This window comes from Chanodichthys erythropterus, chromosome 14, assembly GCF_024489055.1.
Source record: "Chanodichthys erythropterus isolate Z2021 chromosome 14, ASM2448905v1, whole genome shotgun sequence".
Lineage (NCBI taxonomy): Eukaryota > Metazoa > Chordata > Actinopteri > Cypriniformes > Xenocyprididae > Chanodichthys > Chanodichthys erythropterus.
Window position 1 is genome coordinate 29753698 of NC_090234.1, and position 20933 is coordinate 29774630.

The window sequence follows — 20933 nt, forward strand, 5'->3', positions numbered from 1 at the left end:
GAACACAGTTTAAGATATTTTAGATTTAGTCCGAGAGCTTTCTGTCCCTCCATTGAAAATGTATGTACGGTATACTGTCCATGTCCAGAAAGGTCATAAAAACATCATCAAAGTAGTCCATGTGACATCAGTGGGTTAGTTTGAAGTTTTTGAAGCATCTAAAATACATTTTGGTCCAAAAATAACAAAAACTACGACTTTATTCAGCATTGTATTCTCTTCCGGGTCTGTTGTATATCCGCTTTCACTCCACAGTGACGCTGCTGCTGCTGCTTCTTCTTTCCTGCTTTTCTTTTTCCTTGGCATCCAGCTTATCGGTGCATTACCACCCCCTTCTGCTCCGGACAGTGACGTGATTAGGACATCCGCCACATGCACACCTACGCACCATTTTAAAAAATATAGCAGTACCAAAATACAAACAATGTAGAATAGCTTGAATACAGCGTGCGTCTCCCTCAGACTGTAAACGAAGCTTGGGCGCACTAGATAACACGTCATCAGCGTCACTGTCTGGAGCAGAAGGGGGCGGTAATGCACCAATAAGCTGGATTCCAACCACTGTAAAGAAGCAGTGTCACTGTGGAGTGAAAGTGGATATACAACAGACCCGGAAGAGAAGACAATGCTGAATAAAGTCGTAGTTTTTGTTATTTTTGGACCAAAATGTATTTTCAATGCTTCAAAAACTTCTAACTAACCCACTGATGTCACATGGGCTACTTTGATGATGTTTTTATTACCTTTCTGGACATGGACAGTATACCGTACATACATTTTCAATGGAGGGACAGAAAGCTCTTGGACTAAATCTAAAATATCTTAAATTGTGTTCCTAAGATGAACGGAGGTCTTATGGGTTTGGAACGACATGAGGGTGAATCATTAATGACATAATTTTAATTTTTGTCAACTAACCCTTTAAAATTGTAATAATATATCACAATATTACTTATTTTTACTATAGTTTCGATTATAATATAATTAATATAAAAAAAAAAAAATCTTACTGGCACCAAACTTTTGAACAGTACTCCACTTGTTTGTGTAACTGAGTGGTTTCGCTCTCATTTCATAAAGTCATAAAGTTTTTCATCACAGATGTAACGGACTTCTGTATTACTCCAAAACATTGTACTGTATAAGGACAAAATAAACTTACATTTTTCAAAATATCATCTTTTGCCTGCTGAAGACCACTGCAACTAAAACCCTCTCTTATCCTCTTTTTATTTAAATCTCCATGCATAAATCGTCTTTTCTCAGGAGGATTTTATCAGGGCTTAGGTGAATTCATGCTCAGGATGTTTTTGTAATTCGGTATTGAACCATAGATGACTCATTTTTATTCCATTCAGTATAGAAACTGTCTGAAATTCACTGAAAATGAAGAACAGCGGTATGACAGGAAAGTATAAATGAAATGAACACTGGTTTTTGGATTTAACATTTCTTAATTTTAAAAAACGAAAGCAATCCTAATGTAGGTTGTCCCAGGCTGATTTTTATTGAAAAGTATGCATTTTTCAGGGATCTACATTTCAAGGGAAATCTCTTGGCTTCTTTAACAATGATGTGTTTAACAGCAACAAAAGGTTTGACCCAATTTTTCAGTGAAAGATGCTTAATGATACAACAAATCATAGTTGTAGGTTTTTCATATAGCACTTCTAATGATGATGATGATGATGGCTTCATCTTTGCACTTTAAATCATAAAAATGTCTCTGCGCAGGGCTGAAGAGAAGGTGACCATTCACTTCTTAAATCGTGATGGAAAAAGGATTTCGGTGAAAGCATTAACTGGAGATTCACTACTCGACGTCGTTGTCAACCATGATCTAGATATTGATGGATTTGGTAAGTTATTGAAGAACATTGTACATAATGTAAAAACTCAAGATATTTGTTCAGACAAATATGCATATCTCTTTCACTTGCTATAAAACGTGATAACGTGCAGTTTCTACCCTGCTCTGACCCCCTTGGTGTAACCTAATATAGTCGGGTTGATTTTGTTATATTAAAGGTGCTAAAGAGGATGTTTTGTTTTATACATTTTTGCAATATTACTTAAAACTGTCTTTACTAACTGATAAAAGACAATTTTTTCGGTGCACTGAAAGGAATAATATTAATATACATCATCTGTGCATGAGGTAGGGCCTTAAAAACATCAGCCAATCGTTTACGCGATCATCGCGTAAAGGATTGGCCCTCTGGCTTGTCAATCACTGCCGTGACGTTCCTTGTGAGAGACGTGCGCGGATTGGCCCTCTGGCTTGTCAATCACTGCCATGACGTTCCTTGTGAGAGACGTGCGTGGCTGCGCGCTCCGGTAACTTTCCACACTCCACAGGCGCCGCATGCAATGTTTTTGTCAGGAGACAGGAGTAACAATTGCAGATTACGAGTTACCTGCGGTGAGTCCGACATAATGAATCCACGAACACGACACAGCGAATGCTGGTGGTAAACACTCGTGTTCCAATACTCATGCACGAGTTTTGGGAGGCGTTCCCTCGAAATGAGCTGTGAAGGAGGGGGGGTTTCCCTCGAAAAGATCCTCTTTAGCACCTTTAATATTTTTAATTTTAATTAATCCAGTAAACTTAATTTTACTATATAAAGCACTTTTATTGGCTTCCTGATAAATAATTTTTAAAGTGCCTATGTTATTATTGCAGATTGACTGAAAAATAGCAAAGGTTAACATATGTAAGCGCCATAGAAAAGTAAAAATTATTTGGTCCGTGTCAACAGGGCTGTGTTGGCTTTGTGTATGTAATCCAAAGGTAAAAAGAGGTCAACAGCTACTCCTTTAGCTTAGAAAAGTATTTTAATGCTTGTCACCTGATAAATTTAAGCGGACTGCGAGTCTTTCTAGCTTGTAGGCTAATATATTTGTGTCTGTTTTGGATTGTTGATCTAGGTGCATGTGAGGGAACTTTGGCCTGCTCTACATGCCACCTTATTTTCGAGGAGGATGTTTATAAGAAGCTTGGACCTGTTTCTGATGAGGAAATGGACATGCTGGACTTAGCTTATGGGCTTACAGACACGTGAGTGAACCCCATGCACTTGAAATTTGAAATCACTGAACAATAGGAGGTATTTTTAGAAATTATAGTTTTGTATTGGAAAAAGACTGAAATTTAACGGTGACAAAATGTCTATTTTTTTATGTTAAAATACTCTTTTCTATCCCATATATGCAGAGAAAACGATTAGTAAGCCATTCATAGGTTGATTCCCCTGTAAATGTAAACACTAGTAAACACTCCCCCGACCATCAGAAATTGGTGTGTTTCAGGGCTGAGAAAGAATATATATGTAACATTGTTGTACATTACAGAGAATTAAACCATAATAAAGCCATTAAAATATAAGTTAAGCATACAAGCGCACACATTAAGCTTGCTGCAGCAACACCGGCAAAAGTAAGGATTATAAATGTGTCCGGGAAAAAAAAAAAAAATACTGTCTGAACATTTTAATAATTTATCAACAAACATGTGCATTGACACACACCGCAGCCACAATAACAGTTCCCCTGTCCAAATACCCATACTTGCTGTCTTGGCCACTTGAGACAGTGTGCACGCAACAGGAAGTAATTGCGCAAGACTGTCCCATGTCTTATATATGCCCAAGTGGGTGTGAGTCCACTTTTAAATAAAATTTTCCTATATAATAATTTACATGTCATCCAAGATGTTCATGTCTTTATGCTTTCATGCTTTATAAACAGAAGTGATGCCCTACTCCTTCCCTATTCTACTTACGGAAAAAACAGAACTGGCGCCATGTTTGTTTTGTAAGTAGAATAGGGAAGGCGTAGGACACACGGCGTAAGCTTTTTGAAGAATACAGAAAGTGGAAGCACGTACAAGGCGATCTCTGTGTTTAGAAAGCATATACAGTTGTATCGTTTCACTAGATAAGACCTTTATTCCTCGTCTGGTATCGTTTAAAGCCTTTTGAAGCTGCACTGAAACTGACATTTTGACCTTCAACCGTTTGGACTCCATTGAAGTCCAATATAAGGAGAATAATCCTGGAATGTTTTCATCAAAAACCTTAATTTATTTTCCACTGAAGAAAGAAAGACATGAACAACTTGGATGACATGGGGGTGAGTAAATTATCAGGAAACTTTTATTTGAAAGTGAACTAATCCTTGAATGCACTAAACACTATCTTGAATACCACTCTGGAGCACTATTTGAGGCTAAGCGTATCCCAGCATTATGTTCGGGAACTCGCATGCACCGAAATGACATACACTGCGTTCCAAATTATTATGCAAGTGACATATCAGTAAGATTTCAGTAGAATTAACATTCAGATTTTAGTTTTTCTAAGAAAATGTTTTTGTTTATTTATCCATGTCTTTTTAGATAACTGGTATCAATCTCAGACAAAATAATTTGCCAGATCTATGGAAACCCTACTTAGAGGTTGTTCCACATTATTAAGCAAGACACAGTTCTCATGCAATATGGGGAGGAAGAAAGATCTTTCAGAAGATGAAAAGCATGAAATGGTGCAATGTTGTGCAAAAGGCATGAAAACAACTAATATTTTGTGAAAACTGAATGGAGATAATCGAATTATCGTCAGATCTGTGAGTGATTTAGAGCACAGCAGAACTCGGTCAGATAAAGGCTTATTAATGAGAGTTCCTGTCAAAAAAATCTTCATGCAGGCTGGCTGTTGTGCGTAAGGATGCATTTCAGCCACCACTAACCAAACCTCACAAAGAGAAACATTTACAGTGGGTGTAGAAATAGTGATATTTTTAGTGATATTTGTAAACTCTTTCTAAATGTTTTGTTAGCATGTTGCTAATGTACTGTTAAATGTGGTTAAAGTTACCATCGTTTCTTACTGTATTCACGGAGACGAGCTGTCGTTATTTTCATTAATAAACACGTGCAGTCTGTATAATTCATAAGCACAACTTCATTCTGTATAAATCTCTCCAACAGTGTGTAATGTTAGCTTTAGCCTGTTAGCCTGAGCATAGGCTACTATCAAACTCATTCAGAATCAAATGTAAACATCCAAATATCATACTTACATAATTGGTTATGCTGCATGACGAATACTTTGTAAAGATCCATTTTGAGGGTTATATTAGCTGTGTGAACTTTGTTTATGCAATGTATTATAGAGTCGTGAGCTCGGGGGCAGAGAGTGCAAGTATTTAAAGGGGACACGCACTGAATCGTCGCATTTTTAATTATGCCCCAAAAGAGGCAGTTAAAAAATGAATAAAAAAAAAAATCTATGGGGTATTTTGAGCTGAAATGTCACAGACACATTCAGGGGACACCTTAGACTTACATTACATCTTGTGAAAAAGCATTCTATGGCACCTTTAAATTAATGATATATTAGTAAAATATAAAGTGTTGCACATTTTATTGATGCAAAGATGAGTAGGTTATGTGTATTTTGTACATCATTTGCAACTGCTTTTATCACAATTTTAAAATTGTGTCTTCTGTAAGTTACATAACGACCACTGAAGAGACATTTAGAAGTGTATTTTAAAATGCAAAGTATTGAAAATAATATCTGATATTCTGATTCTCAAATATGTGTGAGTGTGTTGTCATTTAAAAAACTTTATAAATGATCTTTTAATCTTCATAAATAATCTTTTAATGATCTATTAACCTTTATAAATGATCTATAATGATATGGGTGCCGCCATCTTAGTTTGCGCCGCAGTTCAGAGAGTCCTGCCAGTCGGATTTACAGCATGTAAATTCATCAGTTTCTCCTGAAATGCATGCAAGTAAGTGGCCGGTGAACTGGGAGTAAACTAAAGTATAGTTACTTAGGCCCATTATGTGTGTCTGATATGAATAAATGCCGGCAAATTATATTTGAATGGATTGTTATTGATGCTTCAACTGAGGTCTGACATAAGTGTGTATTTTACAAACTCTAAATTTATTGTTTTACTGGTGCTTATGTGCATTTAAATGTCTGAAACCTTAAAAAAAAAGAAAAAAAAGGTATCCGTCTCTCAGCCAAAGCACGAAAGCACAATTTGAATCTGGCAGTTATGTGGCGTCGCTGAACGCTGAAATCCGATATGTGGTACTGTACCGCTCAAAAGGTTAACAATCCTCATTTTCTCCATGCTCATTCATGATTTGGCTAAATTTGAATATTCATAAAAAAAATCTTCTCATCAGTTTCTATTTTGCATGCATGTCTTTCAGGTCTCGTCTGGGCTGCCAGGTGTGTTTGAGGAAGGAACTGGATGGGATGATTCTGCGTGTGCCAGACGTGATATCTGATGCTCGAGTCGACAGTGAAAAGGAGTCCTCCACAGCCCCACCTAAAGTATAATCTGTTAAATAAAGACCACCGTATCTTATAAAAACTGCAATATGGATATATCTTTAATAGCAGGTATTTTAATATGTACTATTTTAATAGAAACCTACAATTTAAATGATAACATTTATCGTTTAATGTTATGTACATTGCTGCCGTTAAGTAGTTTTTATAATTTTAGTGATTGTAATTTTTTAATTGTGCAGATCCTGCAATTCTTTGTGTGACAATGAGAGCTGGGAGCATCTTGTTGGTATACATTTTGAATGCAGATGTAATTGTAACTGATTTGTTGCAATAAATAAGATGTTTAACTTTTTAAGTGTCTTGTTTTTGTCTTTTTGTATTTGAAAGATGCAACATCATCCTCAAGAAAGTACATGAGTTTTATTATTGAAATTATTTTGCTGTTTTGTATAATAACAGTATGTTAAAGTTAAAGAGTTGACAAGAGCACATTGAGAATGCGAAATATCAAGCCGAAGTATGTTTGTGCAAGAATAAATAAAGTAGGTCACACTCAAGAGGTGGGATTACTAGTTTTAATAAGATTTACAGTTGTACTTATTCATTATTACAGAATTTAAAAGTAAGTAGGCCTACATTAAATAGCATTCTTTAAAGAACAATAAAATATTGTATTTACAATATTTTTTTCTTAGTCAAAAAATTATGGTTATTTACAACAAGGCATTACAATGTTCACAAATATTGGCTTATATGAAATCATCTTGGACTTCAGAAATGTGGCATCCATCTTTAAAGATCAGAATATTTATGAGTAATTAATTGATTTTTAGGATCAGCATGTAAAATGGCTTCTATATCCCTATGTAATCCTGAAAAGGGGATTTTGTTGTGAATGCGAGTATGTGTTCTGTGTTTAAATCCTTAACTTTCACTTGCATAAGGTTGAAATGTAAGAAATAAGTGTTCTTTAAGTAAATACAATCTCATGCATATTGTTCTTAAGCTCATGAATATTACTAAAAATATGCTCAGGAATATTTACAAAAAAGGCTCAAAATTGGTCAAAAACTCTTTTTGGATTTTAATAAGATGACATTTGAAGATTTAAATAACTAAAATGAGCAAAACAGCTAAAATATTAGCAAAAAGCGTAATCATTCTGTAATATGGAGCATGTAATTGTTAATTATAAGAAACTGCAGGTTAATTGGTATCCCAGTGTTTGTGCCCTTTTTAAACATAAGTGTTCCCATTGGCTTCACACAACCCACTGGCTGCTACTGCAACAGCTGAGTCTGCGGCCTCTCCCAATAGCCTGGTTCTCTGTCAGCCCCTCTTCAAGACGGGAAGCATCCATAAAGTAGTCCCCAACTATTTTCCCAGAGGAGGGGTGCAAATCAAGTGCTTTAAACCTCAACTGCTGCCCAGAGAGTTTGCTGGACTTCAAATATGCATTCTGTCCCCTGACCCTGTGCACCGTCAACTTGCAGCTCTGTCCATAAAACACACTCTGTGGTACCTTTTCTTTTTTGGTTTGACCGGTAGACCTGAAGCTCTGAGGAGCAGAAGACACCTGGTGGTCTCCTAAAGGCCTGTGTGTGGGGCTCCCGGGCCCCTTGTAGAAAAGGCCTTTTCCTTTATGTAGCTGCCCTGTGGACCTCACAGACGTTCGAGTGGGAGTCTGTGAGAACGTTTTTCTGTTTAGCTGTTGCAAGGCCTGCTGATAAGAAGGTGGATTTTTTGTCACTTTAGACTGTAAACCCCCTTCAATATCAGCAATGTTCCTCTGATGATGTGCTGGACACAGTTTCTCATTCGACAGGTTCATTGGATGTTGGTAATCTGTGTTGTTTTGAACAAGCCAATGAGATTGTCCCCTAGCTGGAGAGTTCTTAGGAGAAAAAGGACTGTCCATTGAACTCACAGATGAGACTGTTGGTGAAGTTACTGGGGATGATACATTGGAGGTTGATGAAGTTTGTTTTTCTTTCATGAAATTCAGTAGTTGAAAGCTGTGTTCCAAAAACACGTTATCATTGACCTCTTCAGGTCTCTCAATCTCTTGATAATTTCCACTTTCTGACATTTCTTTCTGCTCATGAGAAATCAAAGCAATGTTAGGCATGGAGTGTCTGTGGAATTGAAGGGACCGGGGTTGAAGCACAGCTGATGTAAATGTCCTGATTTGTGCCGGTGGGTTGGAAGACTCAAGGTTGTTTTCTGGGCAGTCGAGGTCACAATCACTCAGTGACATGAGTGAGTCCATACTGCGACTGTCTTTAAGAGGACGGGTCTTAGAAGTGTCCTCTGTGTCAGTATTCACCTCATTCTTTAGACTCTCATAACCTGAGTCTGACATCTGTTGCAGGGACCCAACTAGAGGCAGAAAGAGAAGAGAAATGTAAAAAGTGAAAATGTGCCATTTTTACTTTAAGAAGATATTTTGAACTGGTAAGACCCCCATTTTAGGTAAAGACAGTGTGGCTAATGTTAACTAAAAAAAATTTTATGTACAGCTGAAATAAAATATAAATATCAGATGAAAAAATTTAACTTAAAAAGAAATTTTATCTTGGCAGCTACCTGATGTAAAATATGTTTAAGTTGAAGTACTAAAATTACTAAATCTAAAACTATAATAAAAATATAATCTAATTATAAATTGTAATAGAAATATAAAAAAACTAAAACTAATAAAGATGTAAAAAGCACATAAGAAATTAAAACCTAAACTAAAATAAAAATATTGAATATTTTCAATATTTAAAAAAGCTTATTCAAAATATTATTAATAAATAATATAATAGTATATAAATGATACTAAAATAACACTGGGTAAAGAATATGTTATAAACACCACATTGCATTTGGATTTAAAACATTTATGAAGAACATCTAAACAAACAATATATTTTTTAATAAATTAAAGTTTTAATATAACTTTAATAATTTTTTTAACAAGGGTTATTTTTATTTTTTACAAGTGTGATTTAGTCATATTAACTAATATTTTAGACTTAAAAAGCAATTAATTTAGCTAAAGCAATTTTTAGACTGATAAAATATTATACAGTGTAGTTTTGAGTTTTGTATTGGTGTGTATGTGATGAAATATGATGTATTTATAGTAACCTGATCCGTGGTTGCTTCTATTGTCTTCAGTCAAATCCTTTAAGAGGGTTATAATTTCATCCCCAAACAACGCACAGCAGTTGTCAATCATGACACGCACAAGGTCACACACCTGTGTACAGATTACATTTGCTATTACATTTCCTTTCCAATGTCATTTTCATGTTCTTTGAAATGTAATAATGATGATTACTTAAGCGGATATTCACGTACTCAGCAGATATTATTAAAAAAAAATAGTAAAAATAAAGCATGTGCGCTCTCACCTTTTTGGCGTCTTTTTCCTGAGATTGTAGATTGCTATTCCAGAGACAGCTATGTGCAATACACACAGCCAGATTAAAAGAGTTCATCTGGTTGTGCTCAGCATTGAGCTGTATGTGGTGCAGCATCGCTATGATGTTTCTCAGCAGCAGGACGTTCTCTTTAGGCAAGAGCTGAACAAGCCTGTGAATGTGGGCAGAATCAAGACATCTAAACCACCAACACAAACCAACTCATATTAACGATGAGCTAATATAACTCATAGAAGAAATTTGCCACTAATCTGCTTTAAGGTGTGCAGTAATATCATAGCCCTGATCCATCATTATCAAGGTTTTATCCTTCTTTACTGAGTACACAAGCATTACAAAAGTAATCCGAGTGTTACTAGAACATTACCTCTGAACTTCCTGTACCATGTTCTTTTCTGTCATGTGTCCATCTCTTTCTCCATCTTGCTCCACTGCTTGAAGCCATTGCTCATAGAGCTCCTCACACAACAGGCTGCCAGGTATATTGCGTAAGAAATCCTGTCAATCAGATACACAGGTATGAGAACACAGAGTTGCCATCATATAATCAATGTGTATTCTTGAGTTACACTACTGTCTAAAAGCTTGGGGTCAGTGAGGTTTTTTTTGTTTGTTTGTTTGTTAAATTAATACTTATTCAGCAAGGATGCATTAAATTCATCAAACGTGAAAGTAAAGTCATTTATTTATAATTTTACAAAAGATTTCTATTTCAAATAAATGATGTTCATCAAAGAATCCTGAAAAAAAATGTATCACAGCAGCGCAACTGCGAGATTGATAATTCCAAGAACCATTTCTCGAGCACCAAATCAGCAGATTAGAATGATTTAGGATCATGTGACACTGAAGAAAATTTGTAAATTGTAATAATATTTCACAACATTACTGTTTTAAGTTTATTTTTAATCACATAAATGCAGCCTTGGCAAACATAAATGACTTCTTTCAAAAATTAAAAAAAAAAAAAAGCCCAAACATTTGAACAGTGTACATTACGGAAGAGGATTAGCAATAATAAAAAAATAAAACCATCTCGAGATTAAAGTTTGAGAAAAAACTTGTTAAATTTCGAGAAAAAATCGAGATAAAATGTTGAGAAAAAAACTCTTTAAATTACAAGAAAATCTCGTTAAATTTCGAGAAAAAAGTTGAGATAAAATGTTGAGAATAAACTCGTTAAATTACGAGAAAAAAGTCGAGATAAAATGTTGAATAAAGTCATTAAATTATGAGAAAAAGTTGTTAAATTACGAGAACAAATTCATTAAATTACGAATTTGTTCTCATAATTTAACGTTGTTTTTCTCATAATTTAATGACTTTATTCTCAACATTTTATCTTGACTTTTTTCTCAAAATGTAACGAGTTTTTTCTCTTAATTTAATGAGTTTATTCTCAACATTTTATTTCGACTTTTTTCTCGAAATTTAACAACTTTAATCTGGAGATGGTTTTATTTTTTTATTATTGCTTGGCCCTAATCCTTTTCCGTAGTACATACATTGTAAAAGTTCACATTTTCGCCTTATTTACCTTAAACACTGCAGCGGTAACAAGTACACATTCTCCACTCGGAAGCTCTCCATAGTGACCAGAATCCAGTTTTTCCCTCAATTCTCGGCAGGCCTTCACTCCGGCAGAGCGCCGGAATATTCCACGTGTCACGGCCCCCTCTGTGCTCAAACACTTCAGCATGTCCTTTAAAAAGAGCAGGTGGTTTTATTAGTGTTAACACTATTACTTTAATACTGTTTTTGTAAATTGTTGTAATTATATCAGATTTTAACATACATTGATTATTATAGATTTTTCAGAACTTTACTTCTTATTCTAGTTATTTTCAACATTATTGAATAATGATGATATACAGCTTTTCAGTTATATACTGTAATAATCTTAATGTTTAGTATTATACGACTTCAGTCAATCATTTTCAATGTTATGAAGTTTGAGAATTTGTACAGTATATGGATTGGCATACTATTGTTACAATCACATTCACCCATAACCTTTTTAACTGCCTAAAATGAGTGACCCTGGACCACAAAACCAGTCATAAGTCGTACAGGTATATTTGTAGCAATAGCCAACAATACATTGTATGGGTCAAAATGATCGATTTTTATTTTATGCCAAAAATCATTAGCATATGAAGTAAAGATCATGTTCCATGAAGATATTTTGTAATTTTCCTACCATATATATATATATATATATATATATATATATATTGTAAGTAATATGCATTGTTAAGGACTTAATTTGGACAACTTTAAAGGCGATTTTCTCAATATTTTGATTTTTTTTTGCACCCTCAAATTCCAGATCTTCAAATAGTTGTATCTCAGTCATATATTGTCCTATACATCAAACAAACCATACATCAATTGAAAGCTTATTTATTCAGCTTTCATATGATGTATAAATCTCAATTTCAAAAAATTGACCCATATGACTGGTTTTGTGGTCCAGGGTCACATTTGAGGGTTTTTTAGTACATAGTACAGTACCTACCACAATGGGTGATGGCAGGGTATTGTCAATTATGACATCACTGAGCGGCCGACCAAACAGATGACCAGAAGCTGGAGTAATGATGAGGCCTGGAGATTCTGATTTGACAGCCCGTTCAATGCTGGAGCCTCGTTTAAATGCCCAGCTAATAAGCGACATCCTCCTGCTGCTTTTCCGCTCTGCTAGGAGAAATGTATGCAAGAGAGGCAATTATGTTTCAAGATATTGTGTATATGTGTTAGTTTTGGGGGTGAAGGGATTGGTGAGATTTGAGTGTCAGAAGACATGGGATGGAAACAAGCTGTTGGTTTCAAGCAAAACCTATTCCATACGGTAGGTATTTGTAGAATATATGGCTTAATGGTCAGCCTTCATTTTGTGTGTCTGTTTTGACATAGATGTGGGCTGATGTACCATTATTGCAGAGGGAAATCTTAGCTTAGTTAAAAAATACTTTTCAGTAAACTGTAAAATACAGTTGGTTATTTAATGCATACAAAAATATTATACTATGGTAGTCATCTCTCACCTGTGAGGGTGCTGCTTATTTGACTGGGCCTCAGGAAGAACTGGCAGTGAGCATCAATAGGCAAAAGCGCCATCTGGCTGTAGGAAGATGTCACTGCGTCTTGTTGCAGTTGGCGAATGTGGCTCATCTTAATGCTGTAAGGAAACTCGTGACCTGGTGGAACAAAAGCCCCTTACAAACAGGTACTGTGTATGGAAAGTATCACATACTAATACAACAGCATTTTAATCTAGTTAAAATGTCTGATTGCTATGATGATATGAGAATTGCTTATAAACTCTTACCAATTAAAGGGTATGGAGTTTCATCTTGTTTTGAACATACCCACAACTTATAATCTTTTATTCCACCCTGTGTACAAAGACAAAATCAATCAATAATCTATATATATATATATATATATATATATATATATATATATATATATATATATATATATATATATATATATATATATATATATATATATATAATTTACTTATTCATTAATTAATTTAATTATTAATAAACACTATAGTGTAGAGTGTTAACTTACTGAAAGACCAAACTGTTGCAGTGCTGTGCTAATGACATCAGAGGTATAGTCTGTGTTGCTGATAAAAAGAGTCTTTGCCTAGAGAGACGAAATCAAATTCTCATTCATATACACATCAGAGCTACAATACATCATTTTAAGAGCACAAAAAACAAAAACAAAATCAGTTCTTACATAGGCACAATTCCCAACATCCTTTGCAAATATCTTGAGTGGAATCATCTTTGGATCGTCACACTTTTTCTCTTCTTTTATACAACTTTTTATTTAAAAAAGGAGAAAAATTTAGATAAAGGTGTTTATTTCATTTTTGTAATATAATTAATTATTTTATTAAGTAAAATAAGTAAAATAACTGACCTTTCAATGAGAGATAGCCACCTGTCTTTCTCTTCTGAAGTGCTGTACACACACAAACAAAATCAGTGGGTCAATTAGATAGCTATATAGTATATAGTGACAGTGCGTGTGCGCGTGCGCGTGCGCGTGCGCGTGCGCGTGTGCGTGTGTGTGTGTGTGTGTGTGTGTGTGTACCTAAAAGTAGCCACACAGTTGTAAGTTGGCCAGCCCATGACGAAGCTCCTCTCTGAAACATTTCTGGCCTCACACACCTCTTCCACACAGCTGGCTGTCCACATCTCACTCACACGCACACACGCCTTCTGCTTCACCTGCATTACTGACCTGAAAAAAGCATGTCAAATTATTCCAAGACCAAATTATCCAAAATACCATCCTCATTTATTTTATTGTTCTGTACACTACCATTTAAAAGTCTGGGGTCAGCATTTTTTTGTTTCATTTTTTGAAAGAAATTAATATTTTTATCCAGCAAAGACTCATTAAACTGATCAAAAATGACAGTAAAGGCATCATATAATGTATAATTCCTATTTCAAATAATGCTGTTATTTTAAACTTCTTAATTCTTTTTAAAAATGTATTGTGGTTTCCACAAAAATATTAACCAAATCAGCATATTAGAATGATTTATGAAGGATCATGTGACACTGAAGACTGGAGTAATGATGCTGAAAATTCAGCTTTGCCATCACAGGAATGAATTACATTTTAAAATGCATTCAAATAGAAAACCATTATTTCACAATATTATTGTGTTTACACAATAATTATTATTGTATTACAGTGAAATAATTGCAGCCTTGGTGAGCATATGACTTATTATCTTACTAATCCCAAACTTTGGAAAAGTAGTGCATTTCATTGATAATTTAATCTTATTTCTCCTAAATGTATTTTCTCCTCCATACTTAGCCTTGGTGATGATGAGAATGTCTGTAAAGAGGATGAGGAATCTCTCCTGAGTCTGAAGGCCTGTCTGCAGTAACACATTGCCTTGGCAAATGAGATTCCTCGTTGGGCTGAGCAGAGACTGGATCAGGGCGTAAGTGTTATGGCTGACCTGAGATGCACAATCCCTGACAAACACACAAGAGAAAATGAGACAAAACTGACAACATCAGAAAATACACACAAAATACAATTTCTCATGGCCAGGCATCTTCCCGTATATGTTTGCAAAAGAAAACACATCCAGTTTATCGATCCATCTGTAATTAATCATGGCTTCTGACTTGATCACTCTTTCACATGCTTCATTGATAAATTAGCTCTAGTGTTACAGCTGAACGCCAGACAAAAGTAGACTAGAAGAAAAGTAGACTTCAGAAGATACACATACTCGTCTGACAGCAGACAACTCTGTTTCTCTGTGTCTCACTCTCACACACTCACACACATGCAGATGCATGGTTGTGAGACCACACACAGTCTGCTTCTGGTAGCATCTCTTCATTGTGTCCTTTCAGTTAAATGCAAATATATTCAGAAGTCTCTTGTATGCACACAAGAGCTGACTGTGACACTGTGCTAGAAGTGGGAAACAAACTGCTCACTGAGACTGAGACTGTAAAATAATCTAATGGCCATGCAGTCTGATTATTATGTTTACTGAAATCACATGCATTATTTCATGTACACATTTTTAGTTTTCAAAGACTGTGATGTGGTATTGTGGAAAGAAGTTCAGGAGATGAACAGCTGGTATCATACCTGGAGACAGGTTTTGACTTTGTAAGGGCTTTGGTGAGAATAATAGAGGGAGCCGACTGTCTGCGCTGAGAGGACTTCTAAAGAAAGAATAAGATAGAGCAATGTAATACAAGAAAAAAGAGAGAGATAACCAGCATAGCATAATATACAGGTAATGCTGATCAGTTTAACAGCACAAATGGAAAAAATAAATATAATATTTTGATAACCAAGAAGCTATACTGACTCAGTAGATATCGCCAAATCTACCCGTTTTTTATATATATTCTCTAGAGACTCTCCTGCCTCATGGTTAATGATATGCTAAAGGCTGCTGAAACATTGATGTGATTGGATACAAGGTAGTCTGTGACGTCAGAAACACGCCATTTCAAACTGCGGGTTAGAGACTAGTTTTAAATAGAAAATACTCAGCAGTGGTGTTGACTTATGAATTTGCACATGGTTTGTCTTAAAGGTGCCCTAGATTGTTTTATTACAAGATGTAATATAAGTCCTAGGTGTCCCCTGAATGTGTCTGTGAAGTTTCTGCTCAAAATACCCCATACATTTTTTTTAATTAATTTTTTTAACTGCCTATTTTGGGGCATCATTAACTATGCACTGATTTTTTCAGCACGGCCCCTTTAAGAGATGCGCTTCCTCTGCCACAGGAGCTCTGGACTATATATACATTACATAAACACAGTTCACACAGCTAATATAACCCTCTAATGGATCTTTACAAGATGTTTGTCATGCATGCTGTATGCATGCTTCGAATTATGTAATTAAAGTATTTATTTAGATGGTTACGTTTGATTCTGTGTTAGTTTGAGGCTGTGATCTGTGGCTAATGGGCAAAAGCTAACATTACACACTGTTGGAGAGATTTATAAAGAATGAAGTTTTGTTTATGCATTATATACAGACTGCACGTGTTTAAAAATGAAAATAGCAACGACTCTCGTCTCCGTGAATACAGTAAGAAACGATGGTAACTTTAACCTCATTTAACAGTAACGTTATATTAGCAACATGTTAATGAAACATTTAGAAAGACAATTTACAAATATCACTAAAAATATCATGATATTATGGACCATGTCAGTTATTATTGCTCCATCTGCCATTTTTCGTTGTTGTTCTTGCTGGCTTACCTTGTCTGTGCACAGATCTAGACGCTAATACTCCCTTTCCTTGTCTAATGCGTCGAATGGGCTGGCATTATGCAAATATTGGGGTCATACATATTAATGATCCCGACTGTTACGTAACAGTCGGTGTTATGTTGAGATCCGAGTGTTTTCCGGAAGACTTTTAAACAAATGAGATTTACATAAGAAGGAGGAAACAATGGGGTTTGAAACTCAATGTACTGAACTCTTGTTATTCAACTATGCCGAGGAAAATTCAAATTCTGATTCTAGGGCACCTTTAAAGCATATTAAAACACCACATAGACATATAAACAGCATTAAAAACTTGATTTTCACCACAGGAGGACTTTAAAATAGCTTGAATGTAACTCTACACCCTTGCCTCATTTAGTATACGCGATTCTATGAATATGCACATTAGCCCCGCCTCTACTCACTCACACCATTTCAGAGATCCACTAGTTCAGTGGTTCTCAACCACATTCCTGGAGGCCCACCAACACTGCACATTTTGCATGTCTCCTTTGTCTGACACACCCATTTTAGATCTTTGAGTCACTACTAATGAGCTGATAACTTTAATCAGGTGTGTTTGATTGAGGAAACATGCAAAATGTGCAGTGTTGGTGGGCCTCCAGGAATGTGGTTGAGAACCACTGCACTAGTTGACGATCACACGTCGACGTGATCGGTTACAAGGTAGTTTGTGACCTCAGAAACACCAGCCATTTCAAACTGCATTTTTGAGACTGTCTTTGGTTCACTGCAGTTTTAAGGAGAAAATCTTCAGTAATGTTGTTGACTTATGAATTTGCACATTGTCTTAAAGCACATGAAAAACACCACATAGACAACATTAAAAGCATCATAAACATAATAATAATAATTAAAAACAATAAAATGTAATTAAATAATTTAGAAATTAACTGTAAAAATGAGAGTAAAGGTTTTACAAAAAATACAATATCATCAACACATATATCATCAATACATTGTGCTACACAAATATATATTAATCAAGCTTCTTCCACTACAAAACTAAACAAATGGTCTTATTTTGTTTTAGTCACTCAGTAACACCACTGCTGAGTATTTTCTATTTAAAACTGCAGTGAAAAAAAAGACAGTCTCTAACCCGCAGTTTGAAATGGCTGGTGTTTCTGACGTCACAAACTACCTTGTATCCAATCACATCAATGTTTCAGCAGCCTTTAGCATATCATTAACCATGAGGCAGGAGAGTCTCTAGAGAATATATCCCGACATATAAAAAAAACGGGTAGATTTGGCGATATAGCAGGTGTATTATGTATAACGATGTTATGATGATGACTGACGTTAAGGTGTTCAAAGTGTTTCTAAGGATACTAATTGTTAGAAGACAGCTGTCTGACCATGTGACATTAGCAACACATTATTAGCTGTTTGATAATGTAGTCAAGCAAATGGCTAATTATATTAATTACCGTTATGTGTCTGGCGTTGTAAAGAGCGATACCATTGTGCAGCGTTTACATAAGTAAGTTGACCGAGTGGATCTTTGAGCTTGTGTGAGTGAGTGGAGGCGGAATAATTAGCATATTCATAGTTCCACGTATAATAAATGAGGCAAGGGTGTAGTTACATCCAAGCTATTTTAAGGTATGAAGTTTTTTTTTTCACAGGAAATTTTTTTTTAAATGTGTCATTTTGGTGATCAAAGATAAGTTTTAAAGGATAAAATTATTGACTACAGGCAGACTTTATTTTTTTTTAAAAGTTGTATTTTTAATCATTTTGCCTTTGTTAGACAAGATAAGGAGAGACGGGAAGCATTGGGAGCAGAAGAGGACTTGAATTTGAGTCGCTCAAGGCACTGCTGAACCATATACTGCATGCTACAATGCTATAGGGCTCTGATATTATTACTATTATTGCTGTGTTGCCTATAGGGACTACAGATGAAAAATTAGCCAATCTGGCTAAATCTGGCACATTTTACTTTTTTTAATGTATTATTAATGTGTATTGTCCCTTAATAAATAAACCAATAAACAACAACTTTAAATATTTTTTTATGTTATCTTATTTTCCTGTTTTATTAAGTTAATGGACAGCTTAATTCTTCAAAATATTCTTTTGAAGGAGGTGACAATATGCACTTGTACAGATAAAATAAAATAAAATAAACTGTGTTGCTGCATCTCTTATTTATCAAAATCACTGCAGTGTATGTGTTTTGTTAATCTTCATAATCATAGAAATCTGGAGAATCATAGCTGTGCACCAGACATGGCGTAGGTCTGTTTTTTTGTTGCATGGATCTGGCAAAACAGTGTGATGGCAATAAAACAAATCAATGTCATTATGCTGAATGGATGTAAGAATGTGCCATATTAACTATGATAGTATACCTTTATTTAAAACTTCTCTCATTACAATATTGGTATATGATCATGTGTCGTGTATATGGTATATATTGCTTTACTTACGTTTGAGTGCTGGTATTCCCCACAACTTTTGATTCGGCTTCTTTTCTGCCATCCTGGCTCATGCAGTGGTCCCATAGTCAAAATTCAGGTAAAAAGATTTTGGAGGTGATTTAGAGGACTGATCAGATCAGTGTTTCCATATCATCACCTGCCTCTGGGTAATCCTCACTTATTGCTCTCCGTTCAGTGAGGAAGAAATACAAAATCCAGGGGTATGTTCTCGTTCTCCTCACAAGCTCCACACTTTGATTTATCAGAGCAATGTTTTTGTCTTTCCTCTCTGAAAGATGGAAGATTATGTTTGTGCCTCTGAGCAGCAGGGGGAGGATTTAGGAGGCGGGATCTTGGAACATAATGAGATATAGATCTGTCTGTACAACATTTGGCTATAGTTTTGACAGGAGAGCATGTTTATACTTTGTTTAAAAAAGACTTTCTGCAATTACAGCTCTTTGTCTTTGGGAAGTAAGATATTTTGGAAAATATTTTCATAAGAATCTATTGAATATTTCTCTTTAATAATTCCTAAGCCAGTTTATCCTCATACCCTGCCCCCTCCTTTTTTGGATGAGTAAATGGTCAGACAAACCTAAGCCTCTTTTCTCACCAGATGCATAGCCAGTTTGATTGACGGTTGCTCAAACTGTAATCATCCTGTCCTCGCTGTACTCCATCAGATTGTCCATTATGTATTCTGATTTTTGTCTGATTTTGTCATGTTTATACTGCTGAATTTAGTTAGTCTGACATTTGCATAGAAAATAAAAAAATGAGAAATATCATAAATGAGAAATGAGGCCTTCATACACTACTGTCTGTTGACCTCTTTTACTGATTAAAGTAAAACAACCCTCTGAACGAAGTTGAAAATGCAGTAACTATGCCAAAACCAAAACTAAAAATATTGTTGAACTGATATAGATTTTCACACTTCATTTTTAAATTCATAATCTGAGAAAAGTTAAGCTAGACATGTCTGTCACAAAACTGCAATTACTGTATTTTACCTGTTGGCTGACAGATTTTAATGAACAATACAGAGTTAACAACATATTCTCTGGTATCATTGTTTTGAAATATTCCCTTCCTGTTGGTGAAAATCATTAACATTTATCATCAAAAATTCTTCTGAAATCAGCAAATATACACATGTAAGATATTTCAGTCATTCCTAGAATGTATTAAAGTAAATATGTAATTAAGACAGAAAGAACAATGAAAAGAGGGAGTTGTCAGGAATTGTGTACAAAGATAAAGAAGAGATAGAGAAAGAATGTGGAGAGAATTTCACTTATATGTATGTAAATGGGCCCAGGATATAAGGTTTTCCCAGTTGGATGCGACAGGTTGTTCTGTGACAATTGCATATTAACACAATAACATTTTCCATGCAATATCATTTTTGGGTATGTGACTGTTGAAATGTAAGTCATGTCCACAGAGAATGCAACATGGTATCATCAAAAACCCTTGATTCACAAGACATAGAGCACACATCCACTAATAGCTATAGCCTGCACAGTGTAATTGTGATGTTGATGGGACTGGGCATGAGGACCAGTGCAGATGTACTGGCCCATATTTCACAATAACAATATCTTTTGTTCTATCTAACAATATCTAACCTCACTGCCAAAATCACTTATACATTCACAAATCACACACACATATACACACACACACACACACACATTGGGTTTTCATGTTTTATTGGGACATCCCATATACATAATGATTTAATCCTCTAAAAAAACTATATTCTGTCCCCTAACCCCAAACCTACTCCTAAACATACCAATCACAGAAAACTTTCAGCATTTTTAGATTTTCAAAAAAACATCACATATGATTTATAAGCTGTTTTCCTCAGGACAAGGATTTTGAACATTGCTATCTTTGTGGGGACATTTTGTC

General features: G+C 35.2%; 3 protein-coding genes across 7 annotated transcripts in view; 2 read left to right on the forward strand and 1 right to left on the reverse strand.

The window, feature by feature from the left end:
- Nucleotides 1-1720: 1720 nt before the first annotated feature.
- fdx1 (ferredoxin 1) lies at nucleotides 1721-6368 on the forward strand. Its single transcript, XM_067410276.1, has 3 exons — nucleotides 1721-1859; nucleotides 2932-3061; nucleotides 6239-6368. Exons 1-3 carry the CDS (start codon nucleotides 1721-1723, stop codon nucleotides 6366-6368), a joined length of 399 nt encoding a protein of 132 aa, XP_067266377.1.
- rnf17 (ring finger protein 17) overlaps nucleotides 2942-20933 on the forward strand; it is a 47243-nt gene continuing 29251 nt past the window's right edge. For all 4 annotated transcript variants that reach the window (XM_067408546.1, XM_067408550.1, XM_067408549.1 and 1 more), the window contains exons 1-2: nucleotides 2942-3061; nucleotides 14612-14741. The gene's annotated coding sequence lies outside the window, so the exon portion shown is untranslated. The remainder of the gene's footprint in view (nucleotides 3062-14611; nucleotides 14742-20933) is intronic.
- On the reverse strand, nucleotides 6378-19300 carry arhgap20 (Rho GTPase activating protein 20). Of its 2 annotated transcripts, none has more exons than XM_067408552.1 (15): nucleotides 19020-19300; nucleotides 15410-15486; nucleotides 14608-14775; nucleotides 13871-14020; nucleotides 13697-13738; nucleotides 13511-13595; nucleotides 13337-13414; nucleotides 13086-13152; nucleotides 12802-12954; nucleotides 12273-12451; nucleotides 11292-11456; nucleotides 10122-10252; nucleotides 9725-9905; nucleotides 9459-9570; nucleotides 6378-8702 (listed from the first exon to the last, which is right to left on the reverse strand). In XM_067408552.1, exons 1-15 carry the CDS (start codon nucleotides 19092-19094, stop codon nucleotides 7585-7587), a joined length of 2781 nt encoding a protein of 926 aa, XP_067264653.1. In that variant the 5' UTR covers nucleotides 19095-19300; the 3' UTR covers nucleotides 6378-7584. The 2 variants fall into 2 exon arrangements, with proteins under 2 accessions (XP_067264653.1, XP_067264652.1); XM_067408551.1 differs by having other exon boundaries at nucleotides 12273-12454.